Genomic DNA, 20,583 nt, shown 5'->3' on the forward strand with positions numbered 1-20,583 from the left:
ACCATACTACATCATTGCCCTTTGACCCCTACCATGACTATTGATCAGAATATTTTCTATCCAACGTTTACCAGACACCTAAAGCTGCAGATGAAGAGGGGACGATGAAAATAGGTGGAAACCATGCCATAACTCCTTCAAATAAAGTTATTTTAATGAAAAGTGTTTCTTTTCTACTATTTCCAGCCGCCTCTCTGAAACCTGGTACGAGTAGATGCGATACTATATCGTTGTGGTTGCGGAATGTGTACTTTAGACTCATGAGCACTTCAGAATGACCAAAGTACTGCATACCTCGACAGGAGGAAAACAACTTTGTTTGGAATTGGAATTAAGGAAGATAACTAGTCCTGCTTACGTGCCTTCCTAAGTGCTCAGGCCAGGAGCTGGCCCCTTGCTTGTTACAATTGATTTATACAAAAGTATGGAATGAAGAAAAGAGAATGAATGGTAAAAGAACAGAATTTTGTAAGCCACTCGTGAAAAACGTAAAATATCGAGACTTCTTTCACTTCTTTGCTGGTACGAGATTTGACACATGCAAGGGAAAAAAATCACCAAACAAGTCAAACCACATCGACGTATTTAATGCTATATTTTATTCTAAGGAGTTTTCAAACGTCCCTATCATCAAAACTTTACGAGGTATGTTCTAGTCCACCACTTTGTGGTAGGTACTGCACTACTTACGTTCTTTGACACTGAATAAACTTAAAGGTCTCATAAAAAAAGATGGCGGAATCCAAAATGGCGGGGGCATCAGGTGGCCCCATGTCTTTAGAACAGTTCGTCAGAAATCACCAACTTCCCGCGGTTGTCAGGGTTACGGAGGGAATCTACTCTACTGACGTCATCGGCGACTTTTCTCTGGGGGACGTCATAAAGATTCTTCCGCCCAAAGGACGGTCCAGACCGAGGGGTGAGTATAGGAAGTTTAGATGAGACCTCCTCAGTGGTATTTGATTACTTCCTTAACGACGTTAAGACATTAAACACGCAAACTGAAAGCTAGAGAATCGGTGAACCTGACCTATTAATCTATTGTTTGGGTGTATTTTTTTTCCATCCATAGAGCTACATATCGCTAGTGAATTATTTTCGGCTTCCTTTTAAATCGGGGGCAGTGATATATCAATTCTGTACTTAGTGAACTTAGCCCTCATAACCAACATGGAATAAAACATCAGTTCCTTTTTTATTTTTATTATTAGGGCAAGGGAACGCTAATCGAAATAATTGTTAGGAATGTGAAAAATGTAAGGTGAAATTAGAAAGCAGGCGGCGTCGAAATGTGTTTCGGTACGTATAGTGCTGTGTCAAAATGTCGTCCTCCCTGCTAACTGAACTCTGAAATCCAGTCTCCTCGAACTAACCCTTCCAACTAGATCATTCTGATCGTATCTACTTAGTTGATTTCAGACCAAGCACGTATGAATTAAAAACAGTTTCACGCGTTGTTTGACTAACCTAACAACTTGTTTGTCGTCTACATTCCAATAATGTTTAACTTCTGGGCTGTGCCTACCTTGCACGGACCGTTGAGAAGTTTGCTTGAACTTCGCTTATTCAAAGGAGGGTTAAATTGGTAAGGGTAAAAAAGCATATAAGAAAGATACATCGTTTTAAAGTCCTTATGAATTACATTTTACACAGACATGGGCCAAGTACTGCTATATGGTTATTGTCCGTTCGTTTGGTCATTTCCGACTTCTGTTACTCAAATAGCTATAGTCTCTTAAATTAAAGGTCACGGTATTGCGAAGAAGCATATTATGCTATATCATATTATCAATACTTGTCTATTGTCATGTTCTTTTTCAACTGCCTTAAAAGAAGAAGTCAAACCTCATAATAGTCGTCTGTTTCCTAGTATTGTATTGTACTATCTTTGACTGTATTAAAAGCAATTCGCCTTCGGTCATGAGTTTGCAAACAAAGAATTAATTGCTTGTTTTATTTTATTTTTCTTTTCAAAAAAGGGTACGACCCATCTGATGGCGCTCCTCCTTATGACGTAGTGGACATCGTGACGTCAGGGACGGGAGAGGTGAGGACCCACTCCGTCTACTCCGACCTCTACGTCACTTCCGTCCGGCGTTCGGTCGACAACACCGTCTTCCAACCTCCCATGAGCCTTCGCGAGCTGCTGACGAAAAGGGGAGCGGTTTTTCCGGTGGAGGTCACAGTGACGGAGGGACGGTTTGAATCTGATCATGTCCGTTTGACAGTCGGTAGTGAGTTGGTGGTGTACACGAGTAAGAGTGTTAAGATGCTTTTAGCTGAAAGTGGGGACACGAAGCTGGCAATCAGGAAGGGATACCAGGGAAGGTTTCGACTGAAACCCAAGAGGTATCTGTCTGCTTCCGACCTGTACGCCTCGGCTGTGGATAAGGAAGTCAAAGTCTTGAGATCGCCAAAGATGTCTTCTCTTGGCAGGTTGGACAGCATTAGCGTCGATGACGTACTAACCCCAACTAACGTCGTCGGAAAAGCGCCTTCGAGTTCAAGTTCTGCAGAACAGGTGGACTTTCTACTGTGCATGCGCAGAGACAGGACCACGGGCGACAAAATCCCGATCCGAATTCCCCTCTTCGCCGACTGTTTGTTTGAAGAGTGTTTGGACGCTACGGTTGCCATGGCAACGCACAAACAGGGATACACGCTCGGGGAACTTGTCCACGCGTTTCCCGAGTTGCCGATAAATGTCGAAGTTGTCCGAAGTGACCCGAGATTTCCCGAAGACCGCCTGTCCGCCCTCGGCACCATTTCGGTCCGTGGCGAGTACACGGACACGTACTTGGTGGTGAGTGAACTGCGCAGGCGCTCTGATGACGAATCGATGACGTCGTCGGCGTTCGAAATGCCCACGCACGGGGACGTCAAGGTCAAGCTTTGCCAGAGGACGCAGGATCACGTCACCCCACGCGCCGTTGCCCAACACCTAGTCGAGTTCTTGCCCGTAGACGTGTACAACGAGAAACTGACGAGCGTCACAACTTACGAAACCATCCTCACGCCTCCTCCCCTACCGCCGCGCCGGTCTAGTATCCGCCGTCCCTCCACATCCGCCGAGAGAACCATTGGAAGTTTTTCTGACAACGATCCGTCCAAACAAGACATCCCAGCGGCCCCGCTACGGCAGGCATCACTTCAGCGACGTCGCAAACTCCCGGAGACTCCGAACAAAAATTGGAGGCAGACGTTCCACCCTACAGATTCGGGACGCTTAGATCTACACCAGCCCCGCGCCAGGCCGCTGTCGGAGAGCGACTCTGATCACCAGCACCACTGGGGCAGCAAGACGCTCCCTGCGCAAACCGGCGGTTTCCCGACCCTCACCACAGCTAAAGACCGGGGCAGTTCCCTGGTGCAGGGCATGTCCAGAATGTTCGGCGCCGTGACCAGGAAGGTCGGACAGGCGAAATCACATCTGAGGCACAGCAAAGATTGATTTCATGATTGAAATATGATACAATCAAAAAAATGAATGTACAAAATACACACAAAACGTTTGAAACTTGCCTTTATAAATTATAGGCCCCCGACACTAGATGGCGATCGCTGAACGACCGTTGAGCGAGTAAAATTCGATTCGGGTGACCCTTAATTTTCTAAGTGGAATTTGAGGCTCAATATAAAAGTATGATTTAGAAGAAGACAACAAAACACAAAAAGTCGTTTTTTATGAAATTCTAAATGAGAAATAAAGGGCGTCGTCTCACATCGCGCATGTTGCTCGGACCTATAAAAGCACTGTGAACGTCCCCTGACAGACTGACCTAATGTGGGCGGAAAAGATTAAAACGAAAACAAACAAGAACAATAGACATCGTATCAAAGTACAGACTAGAATATTTTTCAAAGTATGTGAGGTGGGTCATTGCAATTGTAAATCTGTGGATCGCTCACTTCAAGCGAAAATAGCAAGACTCGTTAAATAAATCTACGTCTTCGAATTTTGACAAACTTTTTTATAATGCGGAAGCATTGTGGGTGAGATCCGACATGTACAAACTTTCCCACAGGTACGAACTGAATTCAGACGTGTATACGTACAAACAGCTAGCAGAAATAACTTTTTGTTATTCTTATACAAATGACAATAACAAGAATGCAACATACAAAAGGATAGGAGTAAGGTCACAATGTTGATAAACATAAGATAGTTCACTGACTTCCGCAATTCTTGATAGAAAGCAAACAATAGTAATATTTTTACGGAGACACTTCCGACAATACAGTTATGAATCTCTGTCTGTGCAATAAAGACCAGTGTACAGTGCGTCTGTTTGTTGTGCAGATGTTTTGGTGGTTGCTGCGGTTGCAGGAAAAGCAGAACTGTTTCTGTAAACATGACGTTAGTGACGGGGACTTCAGGGTCTCTGCACTTGACTGCTGTTTTTGTCAAGATCGTTTCCTCATTGAAAGGTGTAGATTTAAGTCACCGTTAAACTCCCATTTGTGTTATTCTTTCCGCCAGGAGTTCCAAGGGGGTTCTGGATAGTAGAATTCAGAAAGGTAGAGTCAATATTTGGCGTGGCACAGGGCAAGTTCGAATTCCCCAGCATAGATGTAATGATAGATAGGGAATGTTAAACCATACTTTACAATATGTACATTTCGGTGCATAGCCTTTTAATGTTGACAAAATCAACCTATTAAATTAAAAACGCTTTTCATATTTTCAAGTCACAAGCACACAAATATCAACCGCCCTTAATCTTAGGTATACAAGGTATATATAAGCCAGGTATATATAGTGGAGAAAAGACGTACATTTCTGCACGTCACGACGAGGAAGTTGGCCTCTGCTTGACACGTAAGACATGTTTTTTTACTGCTAAGTTTACACAGTGAAACCAAAGGTAGAATCTTTGTTTCTGTTCCTCTTTCCGTGCCATTACTTGATATTTGTACGTAAGTTTGGTAGTTGCCAAATCATGAGCTCATTGTAATTAACACCTGTTGTGTACTTTCTTTGCGTCATGCGACTTTGTTCCGTGACCGTTGTGGGCCACACAAGCGCGATTGGCTGTCACCGCTCCGTGCCTTACCTGTCGAGTCTGACCCGACCGAGAATTTTGTTTACACTTTCAACAGCTCCTCAGGTGCTACAGGTCGGCGGGCGGGGACTTATTAACCCTGAGGAACAATACTATCTTCCAGCAAAGGTTTAGGCTGTTCTAGGCGCTATCTTTTTGTACTGGTATCTCTTTTATACGCCAGTGGCAAATAGTAACTGCATGGCAAATGGTAACTGCCTGGCCGACTCGATACTGTCTTCTCAGCCACCGAAAGATCTGCTAGGAGATTAGGGTAGAACAATGGCGGCGGCGAAGGACCCAGTCATGACTCTGGAGCAGTTCGTGTCCGAACACGAGATTCCCGCCACAGTTGAGGTGGCGGAGGGCCTGTACGCCACCAACATTGACCGGGACTTCTCCATCGGCGACGTGATCAAGATTCTACCGGCGAAGCACGCGCCCAGGCTGAGAGGTAAGGCGTGGGAGTCTCTGCTCGGCTCCAACCCGGAAATAAATAACTTCGTTACGGTGCGGTCACGTTCATTCGTTGCAGGTCCGACGGTCGTGCGATTTTGGATTTTCAAACAGTCTGTATCAGAACCTACAGCCGACAAGGATCAAAGACAACCTTTTCCTCAACAAGACAGCCGAATTTTGCAGGTCACTTGCACGACTATCCAAAACATGCCCTCAGTTTGACACCGAACGGCGATCGTACTACGTTCGTGACCGAAACCTAAATGTATATACCGTGATTGAAAGTAGATTATAATGAGCACTTACACTTTTCACCTAAGTGTGTCAGCTGTTCTTCAAGTGCGTTTCATAGCAATTTTTATCAAGCCAGGGAAGGACTGTTTGAAAATATTGTTTCCTTGAAACTCTTGACTGTAGTTGTATACAGTAAATACGGCAGGGGGATCGTCAGACTTGTTACCGCAGTTGTTACAAAATAGGGGCGCGCCACTTTCGTCGTGGGTCGCGGCACGATTCTGATGCCGCAAGATTTCCAGGCAGGCTGTGGCAAAACCAACAAAGATCTGAGACAGCCTTTTCTGTAACAGGACAGTTGAGGTTTGCACGACGCATGTACGGCTACCACAAGAATACCCTCAATTTGTGACTTATACAAGATAGCTAATACGACGAATGTTAACTGGCCCTTATGACGAGGCCATACCCAAAAGAAAACGAGCACCAAGTGACCACGTCTAGCGATATATTAGACGTTAAACAAGGACAACAACAACAACAGCACCTTACGAAGCCGATATGATAGACAAATTAAAGCTAAGGACTAATAATGATATACAGATTGGCTGTTGCAGAAACAGTAACGGATAATCTAGTCGAATGGCATTCTCTGGCATGTAAAGAACCACCAACAGTCACTTCCGGGTTCGGACTTGCTGTTTCCTATATGCTGTATCTCCGTCCTTTCGTGATCGTACGTAGGAGGGGCAGTTAGATGCAATGTATTGCGTCTTCCAGTGCATCTATATCTGTATCTGTATAGCCGGTATAACCGCCCCTCGGCGTAACACACCAGCTTCGCAGGCACGCGGTGCGGCGGGCTGGCTACATTACACCGAACGACCTGTCACACTGTCACACTGTCACGTCTAAACATTGTTTAAAGCTATCTAGTGAGGATGCCCCTACTGTACTTGGTGGCAGCGAGTGCACTCTACGATAGTTCGAGGATTCATATCTTGAACACCTCAAATCTTGGTTGATAACTCCGGTACTTGAAGGCATATTTGACGTACAGTATGTACGGGTTCTTTCCCTTTGTTTGTGATCAAAACACGTTTGAAATTACCCTTTTCACTTTCTCTCATTCAGGTCAGCCTCACAGAGAGGTGGAGATCGTGACCCGTCACGGCGGCATGCGCAAGACTCTTCCCGTCAGCTGGCCGATCTTCGTACGACCAGTCACGACAGGAGGGGAGGACTTCCAACAACCCATGGACCTGTCAGAGCTGTGCCGCAGGTTTGTTTGTTTGTTTGTTTGTTTGTTTTTTGTTTGTTTGTTACATTCGCCAGAAGTTAACGACAGAGTGCGCGTGTGCGTTTGTTTGTTGTGTGTGTGTGTGTGTGTGTGTGTGTGTTTAGTCTCTCTCTCTCTCTCTCTCTCTCTCTGTGTGTGTGTGTGTGTGTGTGTGTGTCTGTGCTTCAACACGATAACTCGATTCGGCTTGAATGGATTGTCTCGACATTTGGCAGGTGGGTACGTATACGTTTTGATGAGTCCTCGAAATGATTACATTTTGGGCCCCCAGACGGCTTGTTATGGCACTGCAGCCGAACTTGTAGTTCGATATCTCGTGATCTGGACATGCTTATGGTCACAAATTTTAGATGTTAGCTGGCCTTTGTGCTCAGGGAGAATCAGCAAGTACATAATGAAGATGATTTTAAACCCCACGACAGGTACGGGCAGGGTTTCCCCGTCCTGGTGGAGACAGTCGAGGGAACGTTCCAACCCAAGGGCACGGCGGTCAGGATCCAGAAGGGCGTCCGCCTGTCCGTGTACTACGACCTGACCGTCCGGACGGTGTTAGCGCGGGACCAGGCCACCAGGGTACAAGGACTATGTCATATGTATTCAGGGTTCTGACTAGCCTGTTTGAGTGCAGGGGCCCATATGCTGTGATTTGGACCCCCTATGCTGTGATTTAGACCCCCTATGCTTTTTGTTCTTTCATTGACTTTAGAATAAAGGTATGACCAAGGAATTTGTCCCTTGTCATGGCAACTCATTGATATCAAGTGCAATACTGGACAAAAGCTGGTTATGTGCAATATCGTATGCTGTTACAATTGTTAAACCTCTACTGTGAATTGAATGTAATTCAGTGGTACCCCCACTGCGATGTTCAATAAATACATCTTGAATCTTGAATCCAGGTCGCCATCAGGGAAAGCTACCGCGGGGTTTTCGAGAAGAGGCCGCAAGTTTATCCGACGGTTCACGACTTGTACATATCCGAGACGGAGGGGAAAGTTCGTGCCACGAAAACTGTTCCCGTTTCGCATCCGGACCTGGACTCGGTCTTCCTGGACGACGTCATCACGCCGGCGGGTAAGAAGGGGAAAGTCCCGTGCAGCCGGCAGCCCAGCGGGCACGTGGAGTATCTCCTGTGCACGCGCAAACAGAGGACGGAAAGCGGCCGGCTCCAAGTAGAACCGATCAGAATCCCCCTCTCCATGGTCTGTCCGTTTGAGGAAATCTTGGAGGAGAAGCAGAAGTCGGAGTTTACGTTGAGAGAACTGTTTCAGAACGGTCGCCCAGAACTGCCGGTAAGACTAGGGCTAGTCAGAGGAGACCCGAGGTTCCCCGACAAGACCCTCGCCTACATGGACACGATAACCGTGGAGGGGATATACGACGAGGGTTACGTCGTTGCGAGCGAGTACGACAACGAATCTCCGGACAAACCGATATTCGAGATCCCCCTGCACGCAGGTCTGAAGGTCAAACACTTAGTAAAGCTTTACACGGAACTTGACGACAAAGTCAAGATCAAGTACTACCCCATTGAAAGACTACCGGAGCACATCTACCTAGAGAAACGTACGCTGGTGTCCGCTTATGAAGACATTGAGATGGTGCCCCCCGTCCCTCCTCGCCCCCGGGGAGTTAGGTCCTTCAGTACCCCCGATGTGGAAGCCACGTCCCCAACCGAAGTCAAAGTCCCGCCAGTGCCCAAGCATGGATCGGAGGCGGGGCCTAAACCTGTAGTAGTAACGGGCCGGCCGCGCCAGGCCTCCCTCCCTGATGACTGGCTGGGAGCTCAAGGTCGTGGGGACTCCGGTGCCCTTGGCTTCCAAACGAGCACCCTTCCCGCCAAACCGTCGAAGTTGCGCATCAAGAAAGGATTCAAGAAGTTGATGAAACGGGTGAAAGAGGGGCCACTGAGCCCAAGAGAACACCCAGACCCGAAAACAGTGACGACGACAGGCGCGGAAGGAACCGACGAGACACAGACACAGACTCAGATACAGACTCAGATACAGACACCCCCACAAACTCAGAAACAGACAACCCCACAAACTCAGAAACAGCCACGAGCACAAACACCCCCTCAAGTAAGCAGCGAGAGTGGTCAGCAGACAGGGTGTGAAGCTAGAAGTCATAGCCCAAGGTCCCCCACAGAAGATGAGATAAGGTAAGCATTAACTGCCTGACATTTGTTTGCAACCGGTGCAATAGCCAAGTGGGTAGAGTGTTCGCCTTGCATCGGGAGTTTGATCCACGGCAGGGTTACACCAAAGACTTAAAGCGCAGTACATACTGTTTCCTCTACCTAGCACTCGGCTTTTGGGCAAGAGTACGGGAATTAAGGTGTGGGAAGGACTTAATAACTTTTCCCGTTCCTGTAGGGACGCGGATGAATACGAGTAAATAGGCAGCAGGGATGACTTTCTGACATGAGCAAGTCTTATGTTTACAAAAATAAGTTTACAGTACATTTCACCTGTTTCTCCTGTTGTTTCTGTATCCGTAGGCTTAGGGACCCTGACGAGTACGAGTGGATAGACAGCAGTGACGAGGACGACGACTACCTGACGCCGGTGTGTTCTCCCACCGACCCGGCCGCGGCCATGTCCCTCCCCGCACAGTTCATGAAGACAGCTCTGTCCAAACAGCTGTCTCACGTGTCCGAGGAGGGCGACAGCGACGGCAGTTACGTCACGCCCATGACGTCACCGACCGCGTCACGGGCAGTGGAGTTTTCAGACGATGACGGTAAGGTGTAAACTGTATCTTTGTTGTAAACTGTAGACTTAGAAATGTCCTGTGTATAACATTTGCCGGCCCATTTTGGACCCGGGGCTAGCCATCTCAAATATGTAATACATGACCACTTACTGATCTTTGTGGGACATGTGGTCACTGTTGACTACCAGTGCATGATTCTTAGATACTTGTACCAATAGGAAAGAGTACTAGTATCAAAGGGTCAACCAAAAAGTGATCAGTTGGTCCTTATATATATATATACAGAGGCGGTCACTTGTACACAGGTTGGACTAGTCTCAATTGCTTGCATGTGTTGCTTTTTTTCCAAACACGTGTTTCAGTTACCAAATTAAATGCTAAGAGGGTTTGAGAGTATTCAATTCATCTATATTCCATCCACCATAACTACAGACGACAGCAGTGATGAGTATTTGGACATGAACAGGGAGTCTGAGTTCGGGACTGTGACGTCCCTGAAACAGTTTCCCCGACCAGCCTCACGCCGTGGGCACAGACCTGACGACACCCAGCAGGGACTCACTAGGACTTCTACTATAAGTACTACTAGCACAGGTACATGTATGTACTGTACTAACTCTTGTATTGTGTGATCTCTGTCTTGCGCTTAAGCTTATTTTTGGAAATTTTAGAAGTTTGCAGGCGATTTTTCGTGTTTTCTATTTTGCGCACACCAAGATAGCCAATGAAAATCTGAGCAAATAGAAAGCAAAGTTAAAGAAGGTAAAGAAGTCCGAACAGGCCTAACCTTAAACTGCTTGGAGAGTAATTCATAGAGACAGCAGTACTTTAAAATGTGATACTATGGTCATCGTTAGGGCTGCGGACCGGTACACTGTACCGGTCCAATACCGTAAAAATCGTTTCGGTACAGGTCCAAAATACCGGATCATGAAGTAACGAGTATATACCGAAATAGCTAGTTTACACCATGTATATGACTAAAGATAGGTAAATCCTACCACAAAGACGAAAAATTAGCACTGGAAAAGACGTAAACACCGTCGATTGATTTGAGATCCTCAGTCTCACGAGACATCGCGAGAGTGTGGCTGATCCAGGGTTGTGATTGGTCAACAAACTCAAATCAGGTCAGAGGTCAGTCATTTTCCCTTCCCTCCAACACTTTATTATTGTTTCTGTGTCATGATTGAAAAAGTGAAGAACACGTGTTAATTTGTCAAATTGTTCAGGTACAGGTACAGGTCCGGACCTGTACCTAAACCTTTGTACCAGTACCTGTACCTGTACCTGATGTTACGTTTAGGTACGCAGCCCTAGTCATCGTTGTTAGCCACGGTTCCAGTCCTGTTTAGATTGTTTAGTTGTTCAGTGACCTAGCCATGAACTTGACTGCTTTCTTTCTGATAAGAGGAGAGAAAAGTTCTGGACCTTGACCTCCTGTAAACAGGCGACGGTGGTATGTACAGTCTGTGGAATGTGAAAACAAGTGTGACAAGAGTGTTTGTCACACTGTAAAGTAAACTCAGAACAACAGAGAATCTTTCATGCCTATTGGCAATGGTCACACAATTTATACAAACAAGACATAAAAGATTTTACAGCTGTATGACATATTCAAGGTTGTTGTAGATTTCATCCTTCACTCTTCACTCATTAATGTGAATTGCTGATTCTGTGCATATTCTACTGGTACTGACTACACCGTAGCCTGCAAGGAAAAAATTTTGACCTCCAATTCGACCTTCCTCAGACCTGTCACTCTGTAGCCTGGAGTCCTTTAGTCCGTTAGCTTTAGTCCGCTCCCCAAGATTCGCTACCCCTCCAAAAAGGCTAGTCACTCTGTGGTTACACCTTTCCCTCTCACGTCCTGTGACTCTAGATAATGGAAAGGTTGATATGGACAAAGTTATGGACAAACTGTACTAACCCACTTGCATGTTGAATCTCATTTGAAATGGTCACCAAAACTGCATTTCTATTAACCTCCCAATTCATACATCCCGCAAAATGTCGGCAGTTTCATACTCCACTGCACACAGGAAAGAAATCAAACCCAACAAGAACTATACACAAAGTAGCATTAGCTTTACTTATTATCATTTTTACTGTTCATTTTGTTATCATGTTCTTGCAATTAGCCACCGGAAATGAATTTGAAATAAACTTTCACTTTCTTATTTCTTCCAGATTCAGGCTTCAGCGACCCGACAGCAGCGGAGAAGACCATCCCGCCCAAGGATTACAACATCCTAGACTTCTCCGCCCAGGACATGACCCGGTTACTCCGCTACTTCCACTTCAGCGAGGACACGGTCCAGTCCTTCCACGCCCAGGGCATCACGGGATCCGAGGTGCTGAAGATGACGCCACGGCAGATGGCCCAGGAGTTCTACATGGACGATTTCCAGATCAAAATGCTCAGTCACTTCGTGGAGAAGACCAAGGAGATCAACAAGATTCCCCTGGCCAGACGCTCGGGTTCTGACTGTTAGGTTTAATTTGGTCACTAGGGTAGTCTGCACCAGGCTAACTAAGTGGCTGAAAAATAGTGAAAGCTAGCCAAATAAACATGACAGTGCCTGGCGCAGCCTACGAAACAAGATCCAAAGGAAAATTAGGAAAGCCAAGAAAAAGTTCTACGAGAACAAAATACAAGCTCACCGAAAAGTCAATCCCACCCAGTGGTATTGAGGAATAAAAACCAAGGAAAATAATGTCAGGGGAGTTTGGCCGCCATAGAATCCATGTGCCTGATTCAATCAGATTCAATAGGAAATGTTACCCTTAACATGGTCAAATCCCCTTAATCAGTTAATCCCTGCTTTTTATAAGCAGTAAGTCACATACCACATCTAATGTTACATGTATATAAATATAAATGCAATATATTCAAGTGGAAAGGCTGTTTCAGTGTTTGGATCAGCCCTACTAATTTTGGAAGCCTGGAGCCTTGTTGGCTTTAGTCCATTTCCAACAGCTAAAAGTTGAAAGTGGACAAAAGCTAGCAAGACTGAGGGTTCGAGGCTAATTTATGGGCCTTACACAGCTTGCAATATAGGTGGAGATTTAACTAACGGTTAAGGATTTAAGTATAATGTACCAAGACTTTTGAGCTAAGGCAGGAGCCAAAAAGTGGGTTACTTCTCATTTACCTTACAAGGTACTATTATGTCAATGGGAGGATAACTTCAGAGAATATATAGACTAAAGCATGACACTATAGTGAAACAGTAAGAACAGAAAACAGAGAAGGGTGGGCAAAACTGGTTGTCAGGCCATCTGTGGTGGCCCAATGGTGGAATAATCGGACTAAGGGAAAGATATACATTTTGTGCTATGTGCAACCACCATCTCTGGAATCCAATCAGGTCACTTTGGGGCAGTTTCTATCATGTTTACAGGAACTGCTTCACAAAGATTCAGTCTCAATAGACTGGGGGCCCCATGTTTGAGGAGAGCAACACCTCCAGAACATTAAAAATCTCCCATTGAAGAGTAGGGGTTCAACAAACCTTACACAGTAAAGTTACAGTCTAGGCTTAAGCAGCTTCTATCTACTGTACAAAACTGGTGTTTTAGGCTGTTAACCACACAATATGCAAAACAGACATTATACTGTAGATTTTCAACCAAAACTCATTATCAAAGCCACATGGATACCAATGAACAACTGAAGGCAATTGTGTAACTAAGTGAGGTCCTTATTATGTGTGCAATGTATGAATGTACAAAGCTTAAGTGTGCATTGTTGCTTCAAAGTGTACATTGAAACAATTATGTTGGATGGATACAAGCTGCCACGTTATCCTCTACAAAATGATGCAGTCCATTATGTTGTCATCAATTTAAATTCCTAAGTGTGATTTGTTGTTATAATGTGAAAAATATTTATGTTATTATGTCTTTTATACCTGGACCAAGTTTGAAACAGTTGGAATGTTGCAAAGGATCATTTCCATCATATCAATGTAAAAAATACACAACACCAAAAATTTACACACTATGAGATTCTTTATTCAGTGTCAGGGCTACAATGTATAGTGTTACTTTGTAAATGACATAAAATCTGGAGGACAAACATGTTTTACATCTTGTACAATCTCCTGGATGGAGCAGAATCAATCAATCCTCTTCACAAGCTGGAAAATAGAAAAAACAACAAATGTCAGAATAAAGCTTACAAACAGACATTATTTTGTTATTTTGTGTTCTTTGATTCAACATTCATCACGGCCATTATGTATTTAGGTTGCAGTAAAATCATGTCCATTGCATATGATTTCTTGACAAACCGACCTATTGGCAAACTATTCAAAGGACACACAATGTTTTTAGCGCCAGTATGAACTTAATTACATTAATCAACTGAAGCATTACCCTAAACTACTTTTAAGCACTGATTTCTTCAGGATTTTTGTTGTTGTTGCTGTTTCTCTGTACTTTTTGATTGGACAACGACACAATGTCTAGTCAGGAATGCCAGGGATTGAGCATGTGACCTCTCAATCTTGTCTTTGCTAGCCTAGCCACTATATAGACATATTATAGTGACACAACTATGATGCCACCTTGTGCTTACCTACAGTGACAGTTCTATAGCGACAGATGTGGGGTTAGTCGTCCGAGCTTTCCCAGCTGGGCCGAGCGGAGTGGAACACGCCAGCCTCCTTCATGGCCTCAAACTCCCTCTTCACATCATAGTTCTTATAGAACTCCTCATAATTCCGCTTACTACAGTAAAAAAAGGGACACATTTATTAATAATTATATATACATAATAAAGCAATGGTGAAGGCAATGCCCGTGCATGGTTTTAGCCAATGTCCATCATTCTGTCACTCTGACAGAATTTTGCTTCTCATGACGGACAAAAACTTTGCCCCATCCCTCATCACATTTGCATGTAAAGCAATGAAAAGACATGTCATTATGCTAATCTTAGTCTACGAGGCAAAATGCAATTGTCCCTCAGTCAAAATGCAGGCAAAGGGGATCGTGTCCCCCAGAATTCTAGCACCCCATAGGCCATAGCTATAGGATTGCCTGGCAATCGACACTTGACATGATGTTACATCAAACAAAATTGAGATGATGGAAAAAAATTTCAAGCTAGAACACTGGTCGAGCAATCTTTCTCTGGATTATGCGCATTTTTTTACGAAAAACGTTTCATGACTGCTGATCTAACTCACCGTGGATCTGCGACGGCGAACTTGTACGCCAGCGTGACGCCCATGGCGAAGACGAGGGCGATGGCGCTGTGCTTCTTGAGGTGACTGATGAGGAGTCCCCGCATCTGGGGCTTGGGGAGCCTGCCTGCCGGTACATCTGCCATGGTGGGGGCTGGAGACAGAGAAATCATGTATACTAGTAGAGACTGAGAGAAACAGCCTTTCAGCCTTCCACTTACAGGTTATGCTCTATCGGTTGAATAAGTAATTATAATGCCATTGGCATTAAGTATGTTACAAGAGGTGTTGACATGGACATTTATTTCCGCAGCAATTCATATACATTCATATACATATACAAATTATCCTTGTGTATGTTTGTGTGGGAGCTGGAGCTGGAGGTAGAGAAACAATTGTAAGTACTTAAACTGTTTGGATACTGCTTGGAAAATGGACATGTTCGCGGAACTATATGTTCGTGTTGGCAGCAGGTGCAGAAGAAAGAGTGTCAGCAAACTATTTAGTCGCAGTTATGATGAATTTGCAGTACGGAAGTGACTACAAAAACTGCAAATATAAGAGTCCTGCAAACATTAAGTATGACAAGTGTCTTACAGTAACCTCCTTGCCTGCTGTATTTAAACAAGTTTGGCCAATCATCTTTAGTCTTTGGTATCAAGGTCTTTGTTCAATAAAACCAAGAGTTTTGCTGACTTTCAAGTGCAAAGTTGTCAAAATAAATTTGAGTTGAAATTTACCTGTCTTCGGTGTAAATAAAATGGTGTCCACTGGAGTTATTACTAGATTGTTACCGGCTGCAAGTATTAGTAGGCAGCCCTAAAATTATAAATTACTAGCAGCTGATTACTAGTATTTACTAAATACTAGTAATTTATATCCACTACAAAACTGGTACATCCGACCTCACCCCCCTCCCTCCTCACCAACCTTTTGCTTCAGAAAAACCGCGACATGCCATCTTCGGCACGAGTTATATCCTGAAAGAACGCACATGGCTGTTTCCTACGAACAACACTGAATCTATGACAAGGTGCTAAACCCCTAGGTAATAAACATAGATGATTTTAAGTCGTTACGTACCTCCAAAACGTGAAAATTCAGCGGAGAAAGTGAAGTACGCTTCTCTGGACACAGTGAAGATGGCGGACGAAGGTCGGACATGCGCACTCGGCTCAATGCTTTATGATAGTGACAATAGTCCTCTATTCGCGTCCAAGATTCGCAATAAACTAGCAAGAATCAGAAAGTTTCAATACTAGAAAAGTATTACGGCCATCTATTGATCCAGTATTATTCTGAAGATAGTGTTTCTATATTTTTATGCTTGTTAGTCTTCTTATTTTGCCATAAATCTAAAGTTAACGCCTGGCTCGGACGAAGGCGAATCAGAAACTATGGTTACATCTGGCCTGGAAAGGTCAATGACCTGCACTGTCAGCAGTTTCCAGTCAGGGTTTTGTATGGTTGTTAGTCTCTACCAGGCTTCGGAAGAGGTTGTGGAAGAAGTATTAATTGGCCAGGTAGACGGATAATATACCAGAGGAGTTGGTCCGCAAGAGAGTAGAGTTTGCCTCTTCGGGAGGCAGCGGCAAATGTACTCCTCAGCAGACCAACTCCCCACTACTGGCATCTCTCTTTTTGGCCAATACTAAATTTAATATATGATAGATTGATAGTAGTACTCTTGAGCCGTTTCCGAATCCTGGTAGAGGCTATGACTTTCTGGAGAGATTGTGGAAGGTAACTATGTGCGAAATACATTAACAATAACACTGTGCCAAGGAGAATAACTATGGAGGTAATTTTTTTTACCTCCATGATTGGACATTCATTCCCCACATAAATGATTTTATTCTTCCCTGTATGTCAGCATGTTTTAAGAAGGTTTTCATAACCTTAATATGAAAAACATTGGTAAGACCATTATGTTTACAAGGCCAGGACACCTACTAGTACACATTGTATTTGCAGAGAGAAATTGTGAAAAAGGACTTGGTAGCAGAGGTTTGGTAGATCTACCATTACAGTTTTCACAAACTTCACAACAACAAAAAAAAACAACATGAGCAGAAAGTGCAGCATCTTGTCTTTTCATCTTTAATATGCCATCTTTCTTTCAAAACATCAAAATGATATGAATACAGTCTGAAGCTTCAATATACCACAGTGTAATGATTGTGCAGCTTTCTTTGACACCTGAAGGAAAAAAATCCATATGGTAAAATACACAATCATTCAACAAAGTTGGAATGGAATGTACCAAAATCAAACCCTTACACAAATGTATTAGGCTTTCCTTGCAATGTTTGAAAACTTCTGCAACAATACATGTTACATGTACTAGTACATGTATCTATAGACTATACAAATCATACTTGCCCCCACTTTTAGGAGAAGCAAAGCATTTTATCTGTATTTTGTCTCAAACAATAGTCAAGTCTATGATATGTATGGAAGAAATCTTTCACAAGTTCTTGCACATAAAGAATATTTGGTCAGAAATAATCCCTATTGATTAAGTACAATTTTTCCAGGTTAAATACAGGATTCAATCAATCAAATCAAAGTGTAGTCCAATCAGTCCAATAAGAAAGATTACAGTTAATATATGTAAGTATCAACTGTGTGTCAGTATGTTTTACCTACAATGTGATGCAATCCAAATGCTTAGATATCATTTGGCTAGAACCAACACTAGAAACTGCTAAACAAACATCAGTTCAGAGTCATAAACAAAATTCTCTGTTGAGATGTCAGTGTAGAGCTATCATGGTATGAACATACAGTGGATGTAATTACAGTTGTATCACTTTTTGTACTAGTCATTGAATGAAAAAACTTTTTACCAAGTAAACAGTCTGTTACCTATTCTAAAATGCTGCTTTTGACCAGTTCTAGCATTGCTTCTCACCAATATGCATGAAAACACAGGCAACATAGGGAGCAAATGTAGTGAATCACTTGATTTTCAAATGCGCAATTGAACAACCAAAACACCACCTTGCAAACTTGACAGGTCAACCATAATTTGGCCCACTGCATTTTAGGAATCCACAGTTCTATTCATTCATGCTAAGTATGTGACTTTGTTCCCTGTGCGTTTGGCAATGCAGTCCTCACAAGAAGTACATGTAGTGCATTCCATATGGTAATGTTACCTGTCCATAGTGCTAGAAAGCCTTCCATTAGACATGTGTATGTACAGTTGGTGTATAGAACTCCTATTCCATAACAGGAACAGACAGACTGTATTATGAACAGATAGTAATGACTGTTGGGCAATTTTTAGAACTTTGTTTTGCAGAAGATACAATTTTGACAATGCTTTATTATTTGAATATCAATGGAAAACAAACAGAAAATGCTCTGGTTGTGGGAGCTGACATTTGGCTTGAATCAGGACCACATGTCACAAAGCTTCAAAGGTTGATCAGGAGAACTTCAAGAAAGTTGATGAAGGCCAGGTCATGTCAAATTTGGTCCCTTAACAATTACTGTAGCTTGCTTCTGGAAGGTCAAGATCAATCAAAATGAGGTACTCGTGAGGTCAAGCTTTAAGTTTTTGATACGAGCAGGTACAGTAGATTCATCCGTGTTTTCTCTTTAGATACTTGAACAGTAGTCTAAAGTGAACTGAGGCAGGAATGGTACAGAAAATCCAAACATTTTTAACTACACCACGCCATGCTTGATCCCTAAATGAAATATCTTACTGTTGGAACTGGTTTGGTTTAACCAAAAATGTTATAGATAGTGCCATGGATGACTGAGGCTATTCCTTCTGGTTTACATTGTTTCAAGATTGTGGAAAAGAAGGGCAGGTGTGTATAGTTGGATGAACAAAGTGTAAAGAACTGTTACAGTTCCAACCGGAACTACATTGTACTAGTGCTTGTGTCATCTGGCAATATCCTTCTCTCAGATGGAATGGCATTTTTAAACTAGTATCTATACACTGAACTCTAAACTTATACAACATTTTGCTGTACAAAACGTTACTCACAATACTGACTTTAAGTCTCAAATCTGGAATGACATTTTATAACTCAACAATATACTTAAACTCTCAACAAACATTTTACGTTCATATATATATATCACTTTTGCACTCAACAAGAAATAAATAAATGAGCAAATAAATAAATAAGGTGTCTTTGAGTCATATGAGACTTCATCTCACATATGTCATAATGTAGAGGCAGCATTTTTCATGTAAAATAGAATACACTTCTCCTGAACACAATCTTTGGATATCTACAAAACCGTCCATTTCACTAGACATTTTGGCCAAGTGCAGCTTCATCTATATATATATATATATCAATAAATTTATGACCTCAGACCATATCTACAAAACCATCTGCAAACCACCATACTTTTCTCTGATACTGGTATCAACAGTATACCTTCATATCTCACCAGTATCTTCTCTAGTAATAAAAAAAACTCTCAATGCTTTGCCTACAATACTAGATCAATATCTAAATTTCCCCATACCTTGGTAGTGTTATTACCAATTTCAAACCAACAATGCGGGTGAACTTTGCGGCTACGATGTAAAGTAGGAAGATTCTGCAAATAGGAGGTGCCATAAAGTTTCCTCTCCATAAGTACTAATAGACATATCTGTATTTCTCTTCTATATAATATGTCTTCAACATATAATACACCTTTAATACCATTGAAGGTGCTCAGATCTATTAGAACATTAAGTTTCTCTTTCAATTTGTGGAGGCACAATCGTTAGACCTTTTCATGAAGACTTGTACAAGAGATAGCAGTGGAAAAAAGTGCTATCCAAGCCCTACATCGGTAGACATTCCAAAGTCAAAGTCACAAAACTGGTGATGCGCGTTCTCTCAGATTCCACGGAATCACTGTTATAATCAGTAATGCAATCTTGTTCCGAGGCCATAGTTGGTGGCACCTTTGTATTAATGTTGGGCATAATTTTGCCACACACTCTCACACACATGGTTTTAGCCATTCTTTTCCTGTCACACCCTGCCCAAGACACATGTCTCTAACTTGGTGAAAACACCAATGTATTAAACAATGTCAACATCTTTCTCTCCCTGTCGTAAGAAACAGGATCTAAGTGATTGCACGACGGACACCCTACACACTCAATTAACCGCAATCTCCTTGTCTGTTCATTTCCAGACAGGCACTGCCACATTGCACACAGGACGGCCCAACCGCACCGGTTTTGCAGGCGCCATCTAGCTCTGCTGTAGGAGGAGCTGCTCCAGTTCGTCCGCGGAACGGTAGAGGAACGCGGCCGACTCCCGGTACCCGGCGATCAGCTGTTTGATGGCGGCGACCTCGTTGGGGTTCAAGGTGCTCTTGGATGGACTCTTCTTTAAACTGAGATCAGTGGGACCTGTGTGTGGGCGAGGAAATATGCCAGATATCACTCATATGTCATGTCAGTAAAATGTCAGAGTACCAAGTAACATCTGTGTCCATAATATCACCATGGTCCATAATACCACCACCTTGAGAAACAGTGTGCTGAAAGATATTTTTCCTGCAACATACTTGGTATGCACTCCTTCACACATCAAATGTACATACCTAGGGTATGTTGCAGTAAAAATATCTTTAAGCACACTATTTCTCAAGGTGGCGATATTAT

At 43.2% G+C, this 20,583-nt stretch overlaps 4 protein-coding genes across 7 annotated transcripts in view; 2 read left to right on the top strand and 2 right to left on the bottom strand.

Moving 5' to 3' along the window:
- The first annotated feature begins 745 nt into the window (after positions 1 to 745).
- LOC109482437 (protein THEMIS-like) lies at positions 746 to 3,468 on the top strand. The gene is made up of 2 exons (XM_019785143.1): positions 746 to 919; positions 1,980 to 3,468. The coding sequence occupies exons 1-2, from the start codon at positions 748 to 750 to the stop codon at positions 3,449 to 3,451; spliced, it is 1,644 nt and encodes a 547-aa protein (XP_019640702.1). The 5' UTR covers positions 746 to 747; the 3' UTR covers positions 3,452 to 3,468.
- Positions 3,469 to 4,810: 1,342 nt separating this feature from the next.
- Positions 4,811 to 13,650, top strand: LOC109482645. The gene is made up of 7 exons (XM_019785460.1): positions 4,811 to 5,496; positions 6,870 to 7,017; positions 7,458 to 7,608; positions 7,935 to 9,196; positions 9,536 to 9,777; positions 10,183 to 10,344; positions 11,941 to 13,650. Exons 1-7 carry the CDS (start codon positions 5,325 to 5,327, stop codon positions 12,243 to 12,245), a joined length of 2,442 nt encoding a protein of 813 aa, XP_019641019.1. The 5' UTR covers positions 4,811 to 5,324; the 3' UTR covers positions 12,246 to 13,650.
- Positions 13,651 to 13,742: 92 nt separating this feature from the next.
- On the bottom strand, positions 13,743 to 16,133 carry LOC109482644 (cytochrome c oxidase subunit 6C-like). 4 transcript variants are annotated; one of them, XM_019785458.1, is made up of 4 exons: positions 16,026 to 16,133; positions 14,946 to 15,096; positions 14,333 to 14,484; positions 13,743 to 13,892 (listed from the first exon to the last, which is right to left on the bottom strand). In XM_019785458.1, the coding sequence occupies exons 2-3, from the start codon at positions 15,086 to 15,088 to the stop codon at positions 14,367 to 14,369; spliced, it is 261 nt and encodes an 86-aa protein (XP_019641017.1). In that variant the 5' UTR covers positions 15,089 to 15,096; positions 16,026 to 16,133; the 3' UTR covers positions 13,743 to 13,892; positions 14,333 to 14,366. The 4 variants fall into 4 exon arrangements, with proteins under 4 accessions (XP_019641017.1, XP_019641018.1, XP_019641016.1 ...); XM_019785459.1 differs by having other exon boundaries at positions 13,746 to 13,892; positions 14,337 to 14,484; XM_019785457.1 differs by having other exon boundaries at positions 13,746 to 13,892; positions 14,337 to 14,484; positions 14,946 to 15,101; positions 16,030 to 16,124.
- Positions 16,134 to 17,034: 901 nt separating this feature from the next.
- The window catches only part of LOC109482244 (nucleolar protein 4-like), a 29,173-nt gene continuing 25,624 nt past the window's right edge, over positions 17,035 to 20,583 (bottom strand). The window contains exon 8 of the mRNA XM_019784936.1: positions 17,035 to 20,328. Coding sequence (XP_019640495.1) covers positions 20,168 to 20,328 — 161 coding nt within the window. The 3' untranslated portion in view covers positions 17,035 to 20,167. The remainder of the gene's footprint in view (positions 20,329 to 20,583) is intronic.

This window comes from Branchiostoma belcheri, unplaced genomic scaffold (assembly GCF_001625305.1).
Source record: "Branchiostoma belcheri isolate BF01 breed outbred unplaced genomic scaffold, Haploidv18h27 scaffold6, whole genome shotgun sequence".
Classification (NCBI taxonomy): domain Eukaryota; kingdom Metazoa; phylum Chordata; class Leptocardii; order Amphioxiformes; family Branchiostomatidae; genus Branchiostoma; species Branchiostoma belcheri.